The sequence below is a fragment of the Squalius cephalus genome, assembly GCF_949319135.1.
Source record: "Squalius cephalus genome assembly, chromosome: 8".
Classification (NCBI taxonomy): Eukaryota; Metazoa; Chordata; class Actinopteri; order Cypriniformes; family Leuciscidae; genus Squalius; species Squalius cephalus.
Window position 1 is genome coordinate 5586906 of NC_137129.1, and position 19300 is coordinate 5606205.

The window sequence follows — 19300 nt, forward strand, 5'->3', positions numbered from 1 at the left end:
ATTTTAATCAGAAAGGAATTCAAAAATGTGTAAATAAAAAAGGTTTAAATAAATCAGTTTAGCTAAATCACTCATCCAACAATCATTATGAAATCTGAACATGAAAATACAGTGTTGGTTTCGATCGTTAAACACCACTAGATGGAGCCATAGTCCAAATGAGCAAGGTAGTTCCTCCTTCTGTCATTCAGCACCCTGCAAAAAATATCTTAAATCAGCCTAAAGATGGTTTGCTTGTTTAGGCTGAGCTTGTTGATGGTCTGACAGCCTAAACGTGTCTAACATGTAAATGGTCATTCCAAAAAGCGATTTCACACATTTTAAAAATAGGTCACTACAGGAATAATATAAATGTAGGCTAGTAGGCCAATATTTTTCTTTTTGATTCAACAGATCGGTTGAGCTTCTGTTTATGTTCGCTGATCAATGTTAAACGTGAATAAAAGCCTAAATTAAACCTGTTCATCATATAAAGCGATCGAGTCTCTTCAGAAAATATGGACTTAGCTCAATTCATTTGGATTATTTTTACGATCTTTTTTATTTTTTTATTTTTTAAAAAACGTATTAACATTTTGCAAGTAACCGCAATTAACATTCATCCCATTAACATAAATACTATTGACATTTAAATAGTTTTACGATCTCTTTATGAACTTTTAGAAGCGTCAAAGTGGTAGTTGCGTAGCTGTCAATGGAGGGACAGCAATCTCTTAGATTTCATCAAAAATATCTTAATTTGTGTTTCGAAGATTAATGAAAGTCTTACGGGTTTGGAACGGCATGAGGATGAGTAATTAATTACAGATTTTTGGGGGTGAAGTAACCCTTTATCACGAAAAATGTCCTTATTATATTGTATTAAATTGTGTAATTAAGGAAACAATTTACGGATACAGTAAGTGATTTGTCCTCTCAGTCACAGAGGATGGGGAACACACTGTACCACACCACTGAAATGTGTCTCAGCCACACTCATAAAGACCTTTACTCTACATCCGCTGTGCGCATGCGTCAACAAGCAGGGCGATATAGATCTACAGCTTGTAGATAGCGGTGCCCATTTCTGTTGCCTGCGCTAGGAACAGCATATGATAAAAATCATACAGTACGTCTCTTTATATAATCTGTAAAATCACATGATTGCTCTCTATCTCCAGATAAGAATGTAACGAAATAGCTTGATATGTGAGTTTAAATTCTATTCGATTACATCTATGCTGAGTGGAGTAACAGTCTCCCCTCTCCCCTCCCTCTCTTGTTATGTTTGTACCCTGTTTTGTACCTTGTGCTGGCCAGTTATTTTGACTCAATGACAAATTAAACCAAATTAGAGCCATTCAGGAGGACTCTTCCATCCGATCACACCGGATTTCTGCGGAGATCTTCATTTTTACGATGAAGTAAAGCTGTGCTAGAATGTCAAACTTTGCGAACTGCGTCTGATGAGAGACCAGGACAACAATAACTCGGCGAGAACATTTCAATATCTGCGGATTTCACTTGAAGATCAACATGAAGTTCGCCCAGATCATGCTGAAGAACAGCTCAAAGCTGAACATACCTAAACAGGTGGACAGATTTTCCAAGTTCTCTCCGTCCCCGCTGTCTATGAAGCAGTTCATTGACTTTGGTAAGTTGTTTACCTGTTTGAAACGGATCTAATGGGTCCAGCTCATTGTGGTGGTGTCCGAAAACCTAGTGAGCGCACTAACAAAAAGTACCATGACATTTTGACACAATGTAACCGTAGTAAATAAACATGGGAAATCATTCAGTACTATGCATGGTCTAAAAGTATAACTGCCACATGGTATCCTCATAGTAAAAATTAAAATACTAACAAAAAAGTTAATGGTATGGCATTAAAACAGGTATTATGGGAATTCTATGGAGGTTTGCGTGCTATATAACATATACAAATACCACAGTATTACCATAAGGGTAGCATGGTATATCCATAGTACTTTTTTGAACAGCCTACTTGCATATACAGCATTGTGTGCATCATAAATGCATACTTCACCTGAATGTGGCTGTCTATAAAGGCAGCTCACTAGGTTTTGAGACGCAACCTTTCTCAATTTTTTGGTAGATGACAGCACATAAAAAATCTTGTTTGTTGTTGGGAGATATATAAAAAAATAATATCTCCTCCCCAAAAAATTGTACAATTTTTGTTGTTTTAATAACTGTATATATATATATATATATATATATCTTTATGATGAGTTAAGATTGATTCTTAACAACCGAACATTGTTTATGTTCAAATTAATGTCTTAGCATCAAGCCAAAATATTGGACTTGTATATTGGACTGTATATCAAGAGTGAAATTCTTACTAACATAGTCCTGTCTTGTTTGCAGGATCTGCCAATGCCTGTGAGAAGACCTCCTTTATGTTTTTGAGGCAAGAACTTCCCGTCCGGTTAGCGAACATCATGAAGGAGATAGACTTCCTCCCAGACAAACTGCTCGGCACTCCTTCACTGAAGCTTCTTCAAAGCTGGTGAGGTCCATCACTGTACATCGTGCAGGGACATGTGCTCCGAATGCGACCAGTGTGATGAATCCCAGCCTACTGTAGACTACTGTAGACTTTCTCTTAACTGTTTACAACTCATTTGACATATATGACCTATAATGCACTGCTACACATGACATACGACCTATAATGCACTGCTACACATGACATATATGACCTATAATGCACTGCTACACATGACATATATGACCTATAATGCACTGCTACACATGACTTAAGAAGAGAAGTGACAGTGAATTATTTTAGCAAAGGATCTTTAAAGTTGCATAGCACATAAAATTGCACATTTAATCAAGACATTAAATTGTAGTTTGAGGGGTGATGATGACAGATTTCTCATCTTACTAAAACTCAATAAAAAAATGTTGTTAAGTCAAATGTCCGAAATCAAATACTTCCCTACTATATAGTATGCGTAAAACAGTACGGCAAAATAATCAAGGTATTCGGAAAAACAGTAGGCGAAAAGCCCCTGGATGACCTACTACTTGCGGTGAGATTCTGAAGTGCGCATTCGATGGACACTTTACTATCCCATGAGGCCGCGGGAGGGGATATATGAATGGAAGTGAAACTTACGCATGTGACCTGATAATGACAACATGGCGGATGAAGTACAGTATGTACGTATTTCATTCATACTACCCATATTAATACTATAGAGTACTTTTTTAATGGTTGCAAAGTAAGTTCAAATGTAAGACAGTACGCGGTTTTAGACACAGCGCTAAACCTTTATATGGAATATCATAACAGCATATTGAGTTTAAAATGTACCAAAGTTAATTTTGTTTACTTAAATCGGTAACACTTTATTTTACAGCGTCCTTGTTACATGTTACATGTACTTACCATAGTAATAACAGTAAATTATGCATAATTACATGCAAATAGCCCTCAACCAAACCCTAATCCTACCCTAACCCTACAGTAAGTACATGTAGTTGCTTATTATTACTCAGCACTTAAATATATAATTGCACTGTAACAACGACACCTTAAAATAAAGTGTAACCCTTAAATCAACAGGCTAAAGTTTGTTTGTTTTTAGTGCTCATTGTTCATGATGATCAAGAATAGGTCAGCTCCAGACTGAATAAATTACTTATAAACCTTTAAAAATAGCCCTACCTTGAGCTACAATGTTGTTAATAGATGGTATTGGCTTCTGTTGAAGCCGTCAGTCTGCATTATTTTTTTTAAATAATCATGTTTAATAGCGGAATGTTTGGAAAACTACATTACCCATGATGCTGTGCAGAAAATTGCACCAATCAGAGAGTCACGACAAGCAAAATGCGAGAAAATATCTTGTTAGCTCATACATATATAAAATCAAAATTTTTAAATGCATAGTTTAATATTTCTCCATCGTTTATAATTCGATTATACAGTTGGCAATGCTTCATGGGATTGTAGTTCTTTCCCTCACTATTATTTCTAATTTTCAAATACTTATGATTCACGAATGCTTTAACAAAGACGTTTTTAAAATTAGAAATGAATGGAAAAAATACTTCCGTAACCAGCGCTGCTGATAAAGTGGACAGGCGCTGTTGCACTCCATTAGGGAGTGATGGTATGTTTCTATGAAGTATATTGCTGTTGGACATGTAGTTGTGTCGGTATGAAGTGTCTATTCAGCACATTGTTTATACCTCTTAGCAAAATCGCAGGATGTCACCAACCTTCGTCAGCAGTTTTTAGTATTTAACTGCTATTCTATCAAGCTTGGATAGTTCAGGTTGGATTGTAATTTGTTTCCAGACAATATTTCTGTTTATCTAACATGCACACAGATATATATATAATGCTTCAGAAATTTGAACCTGAGGTCAAAAATATTAGTGTTGTTTACATCATTTACACCATAAAGAAGTCAGTTGACACAGGCAGGCAAGTAACAATCTTTCATAGTTAGCTTAACATAAATCAATTAGAATATTAGAAACAAGTTTTTTTTTAGGTGTATGTCATTTTGAAGTTAATAAAAATACTGTATACATGCAGCGCAGCAGGTCTGGTAGCAGGAGTTGTTGTTCTCACGAGGATGTGGGTCGGAGTCTGACCTTTGTCATGTCCTGATCCCTTTCCTGTAAACGTTCCTGTCACTCAGGTGTTCTCTGTTAAAAGCAATTGGCCATAAGTATTTTTGATTTTAAATCAAAAATAGCAAATCATGGGTAACAGACATATTTCATTTGCTGACAGTTCAGAAAATAAGGAAAACAACAAGGACTTTTATTTAAATATGTTGTTCGGCATGGAAAGTTTTTCAGTTTATGAATAGAACTTGTTTAACATGTTCTGAAAGGACAGAATGATTTATAAACTCAAATTGAGCTTTGTCTTACAAGGTTTGGCAGAGGCTTTGTGTTCAACAAGTCAACTGGAATGCTTTGAAAATTATGTAATTATGGGCATTATGTAAACTCTATGTTTCTGCTTACTTTGCTGAATTTTTTTTAGAGGCTACATTTTTTAAGACGAAAACTATACGTGACACCGGGGACGGGCGAATCACAAACAAGCAAACATTCACACTTATGACACAAAATTACCAACAATTTTTTTTGTTTATTATTATTATTATTTATATAAATTATTTTATTATCATTTAATTTTTTCAATTTATTCTTTTTTATTTTAGTACCTTTTTAATTTTTCATTATTATTTACAGTTTTTACTTTATGCCTCTTATTTAAAAAAAAAAAAAAAAAAAAAAAAAAAACACAGAGGACAGGCAAAATACAAACAAAATTATGACATTTACTTTACATTATACTTCAAGTTTTCTCTCTGCCTGAAAAAAAAGAATTTTCAACAAAAAAAATTTATTATTATATATTATTATTATTATTATTATTATATATTATTATTTTTTATTATTATATATACATTTATTTATATAAATTTAAATGAATTTTTATGTATAAATTATTATTGTTATTATATTTTATAATTTATTCTTTTCTTACATTTTTTATTTTTGTACAAATTATTTAATGCATTAATATTATATCAAATTTGAATTTTAAAGTCTTATGTGCTTCAGAGTCCTTGTCCTCACGACTGTAGAATCTGTGACTCATGCTCAGATCAAAACCGGAGCTAAATGTAACTTTCAGATGTGTTCATGGAAATGTTATGCAGTGTCGAATATCATGAGACACTGAACACAAACAAGTGTGCACTGTAACCTTCCTAAAGGTCTGAAATGTAAACGAGTCCTCTTTGACACACAACACTGTCTTTCAAGTGGATGGTAGCCTGTACAGTATGTCCATTGTGTCACATGACAGTTGTTCCCAGTGCAGCATGTCTCCCATTTACTCTAACCTTTAAATTATCCTTGCAAAACTATTTATTCACCATTCAGGTTTCGTAAAGAAGCGATCAGTGGTTAGAGTAAATACCCATCAGTGCTACACAGCTTCCTTCAGCCACTCAGACAAATGACGATATTGGCTTTGTTGTACAAAGGAAAGAACACACAGAATTACTTAATGTGTGCAGTGCATTATGGTTGTGTTTCAAATAGGGCTGGGTATTGGTACAGATCTCACAATTCAATTTGATTCCGATTCACAAGTTCTTAATTCAGTGTGATTCTGATCTCAATTCGATGTTGATTTATTTGGAAAAATGGTATTATAGTTCTTACTTTATGCCTACTTTATGTACCCAATGAATTGAGCTCATATAGGCCTGTCTTAAGATAAACCCTGACTGTTTGTTTACTCTTAACGACAGGTATGCGCAGAGTCTGATGGAGCTTGTTGACTTTTTGGAGAAAGACCCTGAGGATAAAAAAATCCTGACTAAGTAAGTCCAATATTAAAGAGGACCTACCTGTATTATGCTTTTTACATTTGCAACTTTCTTTAGTGTGTAAAGTTGCTGTTTGAGCATGAAAAATGTGTGCAAAGTTGCAAAGCACAAAGTCACTCTAAAGTGAGTTATTCTCTATATCAATAGGCGCGTTTCCATTACAGATTTGCGCAAAACTTTTGCGAATTTTTCTAAATGTTGACAAAAAACTATTACGAAATGACGGCGTTTCCATTAATTGATGTTATGCGACTAAAACTTAATTTTTCCTCTCGCGATAAGTAAAATCACTCCAAAAACCATGGCAATGGACGTTGGTAGGTTTATATACTATATCCCAGCCACTGCACTAGCCATTATTATTAATCGAAGGAGATGTATGTGTGTTTTCAAAGCATTAATGGTAAGGAACGACCCTTATTATGTTAGTGAGCGGCACATATGAGGTGTTTCTGGGTGTTTCTCCCTCATTTCTGCTTCGAGGTCTTTGATTTGAGGTTTAGAATCCATTATTCCTGTAATTCTTTTGTCTTATATGAATTTAATAAAGAGCTCTGTCTCGTATTCTGTCCAAACACACCACGTCATCTACGTCAGGTGACCTGTAAATGCGCAAAAACTGTTTCCATTGCAGTTTTGCGAAATATTTCTTTTTCGAATTGCCTGAAAAACCACCTCATGCGAGCGTAACAACTTTTTTGCGATAAATGGGAGTTTTTGCGAAATTAACGTGTTTCCATTGGGCGTATTTTCAATTCGCAATTTCAGTTTGCGCAATTTGAAGGGTAATGGAAACGCAGCTAGTGTCACTGTTTCTGAACTCCCTGAAACGCCTCCATTGTAGTCTTGAGTTTTCTTCCGGGAATGAACACGTCACAATATTCCTCATTTAAATAATTCCTGGCCAATGCATACGCAAAATAAAGGCGGCGAGGCCTGACTGAGTTGCTTTAGTAGTGTGTTGCGGTTATGGTAAGGGGGCGTGACATTTCCCCAAACACTCTTAAAGTTGTTGACCAATCACAAGACACTGATCCAGTCGACCAATCAGAGCACATTGCGCTTTTTGGAAGGAGGGGCTACATAAAGACAGGAACTAAACAGTGTACAAGGTCAAATATGTGAGAAATGTTTTTTTTTTTTACATTAAAGCATGAAAACTTATTTTAGTAGACCCCAAAAACAAACTTTTTTTGTTGTAAAAGGGCATAATAGTGAATCTTACACAAGTTTATCTCATGTTTAACTTGGCTGCAGCCTGCTTTAATGACCTCTAATAGTGCGTTTAACTGGATGGCATGTCTCTTAGATTCACAGAAACGCTGATCAATGTCAGGAACAGGCATAATAATGTGGTGCCCACCATGGCACAGGGAGTGCTGGAGTACAAGGAGGCCTTTGGCGTGGATCCTGTGACCAATCAGAACGTCCAGTATTTCTTGGACCGCTTCTACATGAGCCGAATCTCCACACGCATGCTGATGAATCAGCACAGTAAGAGTTCAGGATGTTTCCTAAAGCCCTGGCCAGTACAATGGCTATTTCTGTCTTAGCTGAAACAATAGACAATAATCGAAATCTGCTGATAATGTAATGTACATTGTACTGTGGCAGCATAACTGATAAATAGACATCTATTTTAAAATTCTGTACTATTTATGTGGTCTAAATACATTGAAACTAAAACAATACGATCATTTTAAATACTTAAAGTGGATTTAGGCATTGCAACATTATAATGTCCAGTTTGAAAAATGGATATTCATTTTGAGTTTTGATGTTATTAAATCATTAATGTTTTTATAGGTTAACTTTTTTTTTTAGATGATGGCAAACTAAATGGGGGAAATAAGCATGCACAGTTAAATATAATATTGACAGATGTGCACTACCGTTTAAAAGTTTGGGGTCAGTAAGGTTTATGTTTTTTAAAGAAGTCTCTTATGCCCACCATGGCTGCATTTCATTTGCTGATACTCATATAGTAAAAAACGTAATATTATTACAATTTAAAATAACTTTTACATTTGAATACATTTTAAAATGACATTTATTCAGCATCATTACTCTTCAGTGTCACATGATCCTTCAGAAATCATTCTAATATGATGATTTGCTGCTCAAGAAACATATCTTCTTTTTATCAATGTTGAAAACAGTTGTGCTGCTTAAAGTGTTTTGGAAACCATGATAATTTTTTCAAATTTAAAGAAACAGCATTTATTTGAAATAGAAATATGTTTTCTAACAATGTAAATGTCTTTCCTGTCACTTTTGATCAATTTAATGCATCCTTGCTGAATAAAAAAACTCTTTCTGACCCAAAACTTTTGCACGGTAGTTTAGATCCAGTTTAGCTTCACAATACAGTTAGTTAAGAATCATTAATATTAGCAAATAACCGATGTGGTACCCATATATCATGCATCCCTGCAAAGAAAATGTACTTAAAATGTTTGTTCATTTTAGCATTAATCTTTGATGGAAGCACCAATCCAGCCCACCCCAAACACATAGGCAGTATTGACCCAAATTGTGATGCTGTGGAGGTTGTAAAAGGTAATTAACCATGTTTCATGTTTTTTTACTACTAAACTGCAAGTGAAATTGACATTGTATGTCCTACATTGGCCGACTCAAGTTGTGTCTCGCTCTTTCCCTCTCTAGATGCCTATGAAAGTGCCAAGTTGCTGTGTGATCAGTACTACTTGACTTCTCCCGAAGTGGAAATCAAACAAGTGAACTGTGAGTGAGAGCTTTCTCAAACTTTTCAGTCTTTGTGTGCTCTGTGCATGATGAGTCCTGAGCTGAACTCTGCGATGAAGGTCTCCACAGTGTTATTTACAACACAGCTGATTCTATAGATTTGAGTTGTTTGACACTGTGGGATGGTGCCAACAGAATGTGCTGGGTGGGGATTATGGGTATGCTGTAAAATGCCACATTCTTGTCCTGTATGCTATAAAACATGCCTGGACTCTTTTGTGTGCAATAATGCTAATCAATCAAGCATGACCTTCAATTCAACTTTGCCCTAAAAAAAAAATACACTACCCTTATAAATTTGAAATCAGTAAGTTTTTTATTTTATTTTAATTTTAGCAAGGATGCATTAAGTGACACTAAAGACATTTATAATCTTACAAAAGATTCTATTTCAAATAAATGCTGTTCTTTTGAACTTTCTTTTCATCAAAGTATCCTGAACAAATGTAGCCGTTCCTACAAAAATATTAAGCAGCGCAACTGTTTTTAACATTGATAATAATCAGAAATGTTTCTTGAGCAGCAAATCAGCATGTTAGAATGATTTCTGAAGGATCATGTGACACTGAAGACTGGAGTAATGATGCTTAAAATTCAGCTTTGATCACAGGAATAAATTACATTTTAAAATATACTAAAATAGATCATTTTATATCATGATAGTGCTGTTTTTAATGCATTTTTGATCAATTAAAGCAACAACATGGAACTTTTCCTCTGCGGTCGCCCTACAGGTTGGAAGCGGAATTGTCCATTACCGCTGTCGTAAAATGATTTACGGTTACTGTATATGAAGCATGTAGGTTTTTTTTCATATGGGCAATGATAATATTATTAATCTTCCTCCTTTTATAATTTATACATATTTAGTAGACTAAACATTTTAACTCAAACATTTGCGATTTGCATGTCGATTACAATGCTCAAATCTGAACGAGAATGATAGCGATAGCATCCTACCCATCTAAAACTAACGCATGTTAGTGTTTACTAGCTACCAGATTGATAATTCGCTCATCTACTAGCTGATTCATGAAGATAAATAAATGGAGGACCAGATAGTTTCCGTAACGTAGCCAGGCAGACAACAGATTAGAAAAACTAAAGATAGTATGCAAGCAATTTACAGTTACTTACTAGTTCAACAGCATGACGGCCAAGTCAGCATCGGTCTGGTAACACTCCTCCTCCATTAGCTCACGCCAGCGAGCAAACGCTCGACCAATATTGATCCTCGTCCTGCCTTTCAGTTTATCACTCTCCCTTTTCCTCTTCCGACTCTACTCCGACAAAACCTTGGACTTCTTGAGTTTCGCTGCTGCTTCAGCCATGACGAAAACAGACGCACGAAAACAAACGCGCTGGTTGGCCACATTTGAGGAAGTGGTGGGCGAAGTGACGTATGCCGTAAAGCAGTCGAATTTTGTAGTTCTTTTTGAGCGCTGGTTACTACCCGCACCGCGAAGTTACATAGTGCCAGTAAAAGCGATACAGACCCCGTCAGGCTCTGGCAGACGTCTCATTCAACCTATTGTAAGTCGATGTACTATCACAAGGAAAATATATCTATCTTGGAAATATATTATGAAGGTTGAAAAGCTACATGTTGTTACTTTAAATGCAGACTTGATGGACGAAAAATATTACCGAGCCCTTTTGAAAAGTACATTTACATTTATTCATTTAGCAGACGCTTTTATCCAAAGCGACTTACAAATGAGAACAATAGAAGCAGTTAAACTAACAGTAGGACAACAATATGCAAGTGCTATGACCCTTCTCAGTTTAATCTAACGCAGTAAATGTTAATCATTTTTTATTTATTTATTAGAATAGAGTTTCCTAGCAACACAGAGCCGCGCTAAAATCTACTGGGAAAAGTAAACACTCACAGACTGATGTTCTCTCCTGTTGTTCGACTGCTTCTAACAAGAAGAAAAAAAGTAGTGCAACTGTAATGTACATTTATATGTACAGCAAAATGTAAGATAGTAAGAAATAATAGTGTAGAGTATTTGAATTTGCTTAAAAATTCAATATAGTGTATATATCAATAATAGTGTAGTGTATTTGAATTTGATAAGAAAAGTAAGCTAATATGCAAAACATTGAGTAAGTTCTTGAATTGCCTAATCGTAGACAGAAATAGCGCTTTATAATCTTATCACTGTGTGTGTATGGAGAAATATATTGGATGATATGATTCGCGCTGTATACTTAGTTACACATTGGCAAAAAGTTGGCATGATCTCACGGTTTATCTTTTAGTCATGTAAATAGCAGTGTATTATTTTGTCAAGCAAAGAGAACCTACAAGGTTGAGTGACCACCGCAGCTGGTCACCTGTTTTATCAACACATAGTAACAAATTAGCCAGCATAACCTCTATCATGTGCTTCATAGCTGGCTATTTTGGGCAGCATGCCAATGTTGATTTCCTCAATGCATTCTTAAAATTATAAGTTCATGTGGGATAGCATGCAATGGCCTCGCTTTCTGGTTTACACTGCTGTTACTGAATCAATATATCTGTTGTTATTGCAGTTAAAGGACCCAATGACCCTATACATATAGTTTATGTGCCTTCTCATCTGTACCACATGCTCTTTGAGCTCTTCAAGGTACTTGAATCACTTTATTGTAGCTTTAGCCCACACACAATTAAAGCCTTATATAAACACAAGAGCAGAAAATTCTGTCATCATTTACTCACCCTCATGTCGTTCCAAACCTGTGTAACTTTCTTTCTTCTGCAGAACACAAAATGAAAGGTTTTACAAAATAGATTGGTGGTTATAAAACAAGAATATCTACAAGCGCAAATGAGATTTAAGACTAATGACTTAAATTTAGGTCCATTCCCAATCCAAATTTATCGTACGGGTTCAAAAGACTTGGAATATGGCACACATGTTGTATGGACTATTTTTATGGGTTTTTTTTTTTTGGGCTTGACAGAAAATTATGCCTATATAACATCACCAGTGTTGGGTAAGTTACTCTAGAGAAGTAATTAATTACATATTCAACAGTGTAATTAGATTACTGTACTTATTACTCTCTCTCTCTAAAAAAGTATTGAATTACTTATTACTTTCTAAATCACATATCAACCTCGACCCGTTAAACAATACAAGGATAGGCATGAAACTGTTCTTTTAATTCTTTCAAATAAGTAATGTAAATTTGCATAAATTATTATTGAACTGATCAAGTATTTAAAGGTAGAAGGTTACATTCTAAACATACATTTTAACATTAGATGGATGTTAAATCCACTATGTTTTATATAGAATTGTTCTATTGTCTATACTGTAATTATTGGTGGCCATTGGGTCTGTGAAAGCGCTATATAAATGCAGTCCATTAATGCAATTACATCAGAAATGTAAGTTAATCAAAAATTAAGAGTAAACCTTTACTTTTTCTTGGGAAAAGTCATTAAATTACAGCATTTAATTACTTAGTAATGCATTACACCCAACACTGAACATCTCTATATGGAAAAGAGCAGCATGAACATTCAGCTAAGCATCTCCTTTTGTGTTCCATGGAACAAAGAAAGTCCATCGGGTTTGGAATGACATGGCCATCATGCATATGAAGATAATAAAGTTGTTTCTCCACAACAGAATGCAATGAGAGCAACTATTGAAACCCATGAGACCAGCCTACATCTCCCACCAATCAAAGTGAGAGTTTCTCTAGGAAAAGAAGATCTGACCATCAAGGTGAGCTTTCTTTGACAAACACTCAAGCCCAGTCACACCGCCAGCGACATGATCCCATTAGAGCTGGCGACACGAGTGACAGTGGCCATTGGTGACAGAATGTAGACCTGTCAAGCGACAAAGTTCAGAAAAGTTTAACTTTATGCAAATAAGCCAGTAGCACCTCATTGCAGTACACGAGATCCAGGGGGCGGAGTTGGATCCAGATCTAAGTGGTGGAGATTGATAGGTTTAGGGGTGGGTTTAGGGATCAGGGGGTGGAGATTGGTAGGTTTAGGGGTGGGTTTAGGCATCAGGACGTGGAGATTGGTAGGTTTAGGTATATGTAAGGTGGGAGGAGTTGGATCTGGATCCAACTCCTCCCCCTGGATTTCGTGTTCTGCAGTGAGGACCATCTCAAATATGCATTGAATTTTGCGAGGGACAACCAATAGGAGCGAAGACTGTCAGTGGAGCTCACACGTCACCATCTCGACTGTGTCTTAAGAACTAATTTGTCTAGAAATTAGTCAAGTCTTACTTTCCTGATTCAAATATAAACCGATCTACCTTTTTAAGTAACTGATTCTAAAAAGTTAGGACCAATCTTGAAGAAAAAATTGGATGACTGACTTTTATGACTAGTCTAAGCAGTTTCTGCAGCCAAGTCTTATGTCGAAGTCTGTTCCCCCTATCAGGGCTCAACTATGCTACTTTTAATTCTTTTCAGTCTAATTCCTAGTCAGATTAGAATGATATATAAGTTTTATGGGAAATATATCATATATTTCTAAAGATATGGCCATGATGTGTAGTCTACCAATAACAATAGAGCGACAGCACTAGGAACGACAAGCAACGAACAAAGTCGCTGGCTAGCTTTAGACTCACAGATTAACGGTTCATCAAAAGTTGACTATTTTATCTCTGTTTAAACTCACAACATGCTGGCAAGAGCAGTGAGGGTCAAAACATGTTTTGTAATGACTCTTGTGTTATTTTAGATGTCTGACAGAGGAGGTGGGGTTCCTTTGAGGAAAATCGATAGGCTTTTTAGTTACATGTATTCAACTGCACCGAGTCCTGTGACTGAAGACACGCGCAATGCTCCCCTGGTAAGAGCCGCGGTAACACTTGTCTATTTCAGCACACTGTATGCAGATAGTCTTCGTTGTGCAATGTTACCACATGGTAAAACTTTGATCCACAGTCATGTTTTCTGTGAGCTGTGAGCTTACAGATTTATAAAGTAGCAGAATTACTAACAGTTCAGTCTGTTGTTTACACCAGATTAGTATTGTAATGCAGTTGTAATGTTTTCTCTTTTCCTCACACACTCACTATGGCTCGTATTCTTTGCAGGCTGGTTTTGGCTACGGTCTTCCTATTTCCCGCCTTTATGCCAAGTACTTCCAGGGAGATCTGCAGCTCTACTCTATGGAGGGATACGGCACATCGGCAGTCATATACCTCAAGGTACGCATACAATGCTGCATTAAAGGTTAGAGTCATTGGACCTTGTATAATCCGTGACCGCAAAACTGCGCGCAAAATTTGTGACTATGCTAAAGGTGAAAATTCTGTCATCATTTACTCACCCTCATGTCGTTTCAAACCTGAATAACTTTCTTTCTTCTGCAGAACACAACAAGAAGATATTTTGAAGAATGTTGGTGACCAAACAGTTTTGGTTCCTGTTGAGTAGTGGAAGTCAATGGGAAACTGTTTGGTCACCAACATTCTTAAAAAAATATTTTTGTGTTCCACAGGATTCATGAGAGATTCATATTTTTGGGTGGACTATACTTTTAAAAGAGGAACTATTATGCTTTCTTTAGTGCGTATTGATGCAGTTTGAGCATAAAAAAAATGTCTGCAAAGTTACAAAGCACAAAGTCACTCCAAAGTGAGTTATTGTTTCTGAACTCCCTGAAACGCCTCTATTGTAGTCGTGAGTTTTTTTCCGGGGAACAAACACTTCACAATATTCCTCATTTAAATAATTAATTAAAAAAGGGTTGGTTGAGTTAGTTAGTAGTGTGTTGAAACTCGTGACATTTCCGAAACACACTGAAAGTGGTTGACCAATCACAACACACTGGTCCAGCTGACCAATCAGAGCTCATTGCGCTTTTCAGAAGGAGGGGCTTTGTTGAGACAGGAACTAAACAGAGCGTTACTGACAGACTGGGAAGAGAGGAGCTGCAACAATGGAGAATATGTGAAACATTATGAGTTTTTTGAATAATTAAGCATGAAAATCTATTCTAGTAGAACCCAAAAACAAAATCAATACTTTGAAAAAGGGCATAATAGGTCCTTTTTAAGGTACGTTCACAAATTTTTCAGTCACAGATTTATCAAGGTCCGTTGGCGAATCCGTGCGACCAACTAAAACCAGTCACAAAATCGGTCAGGAAATCCTTCAGGAAACTCCCAGTCATGTGGACTAACCCTAACCCTAACCCTATTTAAAATGACTGGATTTTGCCCACAAAAATTCATAGAACAACAGTAAATGTGACCGCAATTGGCTGAAATTCTTCTAAAATTCATTCATATATTAAAAACGTTCAATTCACTGTCTATTTCGTCTCTTTGACCCTCTGCAGGCTTTATCCACTGAATCAATAGAGAGGCTTCCTGTGTTCAACAAGTCAGCCTTACGGCATTATCAAACAAGCATGGAGGCGGATGACTGGTGCATCCCGAGCAGTGAACCCAAGAAACTGGGAAAGTACGAGTACAGTGTTTGAGAGGGAGAAGAAGCTCATATGATAACCATAAGGACTGAACTATAGTGGAGGCCTTGAGTTATTTTAGCTAACTATGTATGTGACTATTTTTTAGCTATTTCAGATTTATGGAATTATCAAAGGGTTGATAATGGTCTTCATATGAATGTTACAGTCTGAATAACAAAGGCATTTTTGTCTTCCACATCTCACATTGCTTATAATACACCACACACTTCATTTGCAGTGCTAACTCTTATAGTTTCACAGGACACGGTACAACATGTTAACTCTTCTGTGTCAGAGACTTCAGTTGAATGTACTGAAGCGGACTGGTTGTTTGAACATGTTGATTTTTTACACATTATCACGGATTTGAACTGATTCTGTAAGTGTGTTTTAGAGGATGTGAACTGGTGTTTTAGTCAGTGGGGGCCAAGTTACCAGCTTTGTGTGAGTTTTATAGCATGTATCTCTAGCAAGAACACAAGTAACCAAGGCTTTATTTATTTCCTTGGTAGAAAATGCATTCACAATGCAAACGTTAGAATGACCGTAGTTGTGTATTGCTTGATTGTGAGCTTGAAATGTTCCTGTAACAGTTGGACCTACTGCCTATGTGGTGCTAACATTAAGGCCAGATCATTTCATAAACATATATTGAAAAATTCATTTTCAAAGTAAGAACAACAAAAGTTGTCATGATGACATCCAAGTTACTCCACTGACATTAATGTAATGAAAATAAATAAATAAAAGATTGAGTCGTCACAAGGAACCGACAAAGTAAGTTTGGGCCCAGGTTAGTAACTATAGTGTTGATTTATTTAAAACTGGCTAGATGTTGATCTTTGTTATGTGTGAAGCTTTTTATGACCACAATAATTTATGTTCTTTGTGACAACAGCCTCTGGCTGAACATTTCAGGTATTCTGTATGAACAAAAATGACATGTAGCACTAGAGTAGTTTTTTTCTTTTCTTTTTTTTTCTTAGCATGAAAACACTGAAGAGGCAATATTTTTTATGTTCATTTGCGTATAAATGAAAGATATTGTTGAAAGAATTTTCTCAGGATTGTGCAGATTTGCCTTTCTAGTTTTTTATTTTTATCATTTCATTTTGTTTTTATTGTTCTGTTTTAATTTCACTGTAATATTTGTAAAGTTGTCTTTTTGAAAGCAATGCGAAGGACCTGTATGAATTTTAAGGGCACTCAAGTGGGAGCAGCTGCTCTCTGTCAAGTGACACTCATCAAACTCCCGGGTGTGTTTTAGCTTAGCAGTTTGCTATCATGTATTTGCCTCATACAGAAATAGAAGTACTTTGACAACCTCTGTAGATCATTTGCACATTTCCACTTATAATCTAGAACTGACATCTACCATGTTGATGTTATTCATTCATACCTCGTAAGCTTAATTTTTTTTTGCAGTCGTATCCCTCGATATCTCCGTCCTTGTGAAATCACGCCTGCTTCTTGACGTGTTTTTAGATGCACAATCCTGTATTCACAAAGGAGCAACTGTGTTAATGAATGCTCAGCACTATTCATGAAACTATTTCAATTTATCATTCAGTGAGTGAGTGCCATTTTTATGTGCTATTAAAACAATGAATGAAGAAAAAAAGGTTTCCTTTTGGTTTTATGTCCTTTTAGCAGAATTTAAATATATGAAAACAGTCCAGTTTGGACATTTTTCAGTTTGGACAGTCTGAAGGGAGCATGAAGTATAATTTTCACACATGAAGTGGCTCCTCTGAGACCTTAAATTCATTGAAAGTCTTTGGGATGTGCTGGAGGAGACTTTACAGAGTGCTGGACTCTTGCATCGTCAATACAAGATCTTGACCAAAAAAATGTTGTGATGTTATTTCCAATGGTGTGAAAATGAATATTCATGCTCCCTCACAGTCATTCTTTCACAGTTTAAGCCTGATGAATCTTGACATTGTCATCCTGGAATATGACAATGGTCTTCCTACATGTTTTTTAAGAAATGAAAAGCTACATACTCCTCCAATTAGGGCTAGACGAACTGTGTGTGTGTTTGTGTGATTTTTTGAATGGTATGAACCACCTTGACAGTGGTTAAACAGGTGTCACAATTCACTTGGTTAGATTATTCTGAGTTGGTGTTTAACGATGTAGTTTGTTGCAACTGTAGTTGTGTAGCCTGGGATGTCTCACAGAGCTACACTCTTACTTAAGGCCAGGATTTTGGCACATATCCTCTGTTTATTTCTGGCCTGTAGCCATAGGACAGGAACAAAATGATCTGTCCTTTCTTTTGCACGTCTACCAGTCTTTCCTAACAGTACTAGATCTGGTGGCTGTGACACCAGAGTCTTGCCCTCTTTGGAAAAAAAAAAAAAAAGTGCTATTTTAAGCACCATAACTGCAGGCCTGTTGCTTGACCTGTCAGTCACTAACACAATTTCCCCTCTTTCTAAAACCACACAACTGCTGCTAGTCCATAATGTCCAAAGGAACTATCATATACAGTGCTTGTTGCTCTACATTTTGGACTTGATTATAAGATGATAAATTTTAATGTGCTTAAAAAATTATATATAATAATTCATCTTAATCTCATTCAAAGCAAGATCAAACTAAAAGTCTGTCTATACCATTTCAGGGTCAGAGGTTCATTTGTTAGTGGCTGTTTCTCTTCTGTAGAGAATGAGTGGAAACAGGCTGTCTGAGGGAAAGAAGAATCATGCTTCCAGGTGACAGGTTGACTGTGAAGGGGCACAGAGAGATAGGAAGAACAGATGATGATTTACCCTAAATTTGCACAAAAGTAAGTAAGTTCGGGCCCAGTAATCACATCTCTCATCCTTAATACCTCCAATTAGTGCTGACTAGAATGAAAAGCCCATCTCCCCTTATCAAAAATAGTTACTAAGTGCTGAGGCCAATGACTTGAGGTCACTGATGTCCACAAACCTCCAATGTCACTGATTAAAAGCCTGAATCCTGTATTAGCGGATTAGCACAGAAAGCCTATTTTAATATTATGGCTAGTAGCCTAACAAGCAGATATAGAGATGGTCGTCGATCATTTTTCACGTAAACTCACATTGTATAGCAGGGGATAAGATTCATTTCAGTGACTCGATTCTTTTGAATCCGTTCACCAAAAAGATTCTTTCGAGTTTATTCATGAATCACGTCTGGTTCCATCATTACGCCAGTAGGTGGCGAAACGAGTCTTTTGTATATTGTTATTGGTTATGAGTGAGTCATGGACTCCGAGTCGAGTCGAGTATTAAGACAGAGAAAAACAGGTAGGAACTTCTTAAAAAACATAATAAATGTTATAGCCTATAATAGACAATACACTGTTAATCGCTGCACGGAAGTGAACGAGAGTGATTCGTTCAGCTAAAAGTTGGGTAGGGCGACCGGGGATGGTTGTAACATTTTTGACCTTTCCGTCTATATCTTGGAGTACTTTTAAGCCAGTGTGTTCAAAATGTGATTCAAACTAGTTACAAGTGTCTGCTATCAAATAACATAGCTATTACCTTTACAACACAAACAGAAAATGCATGGTTTAGTTTCAAACGTGAGGAGTGAAATGTTACATTCACCCCATAGTCTGGGTTAGTTGTAACATACCCCGGGGTGAGATGTAACATTATGATATCCACCGGGGTGATATGTAACATAATGAAATAAGGATTTTGACACACACACACACAAA

At 36.2% G+C, this 19300-nt stretch overlaps 1 protein-coding gene across 1 annotated transcript; it reads left to right on the top strand.

Annotated features, from left to right (window-relative positions):
* Positions 1–1058: 1058 nt before the first annotated feature.
* Positions 1059–16640, top strand: pdk4 (pyruvate dehydrogenase kinase, isozyme 4). Its single transcript, XM_079878239.1, has 12 exons — positions 1059–1108; positions 1300–1633; positions 2371–2512; positions 6303–6374; positions 7690–7874; positions 8850–8939; positions 9048–9125; positions 11691–11767; positions 12779–12877; positions 13861–13971; positions 14219–14332; positions 15469–16640. The coding sequence occupies exons 2-12, from the start codon at positions 1516–1518 to the stop codon at positions 15610–15612; spliced, it is 1230 nt and encodes a 409-aa protein (XP_079734365.1). The 5' UTR covers positions 1059–1108; positions 1300–1515; the 3' UTR covers positions 15613–16640.
* The last annotated feature ends 2660 nt before the right edge of the window (positions 16641–19300 follow it).

What these genes read in the sequence shown, in the direction of transcription:
- pdk4 (XM_079878239.1), top strand. Translation starts at nt 1,516, where the DNA reads ATGAAGTTCGCCCAGATCATGCTGAAGAACAGCTCAAAGCTGAACATA. An exon ending in CTGAAGCTTCTTCAAAGCTG is followed by an intron (nt 2,513 to 6,302) that starts GTGAGGTCCATC and finishes TCTTAACGACAG; the next exon opens with GTATGCGCAGAGTCTGATGG. An exon ending in TGCTCTTTGAGCTCTTCAAG is followed by an intron (nt 11,768 to 12,778) that starts GTACTTGAATCA and finishes TCTCCACAACAG; the next exon opens with AATGCAATGAGAGCAACTAT.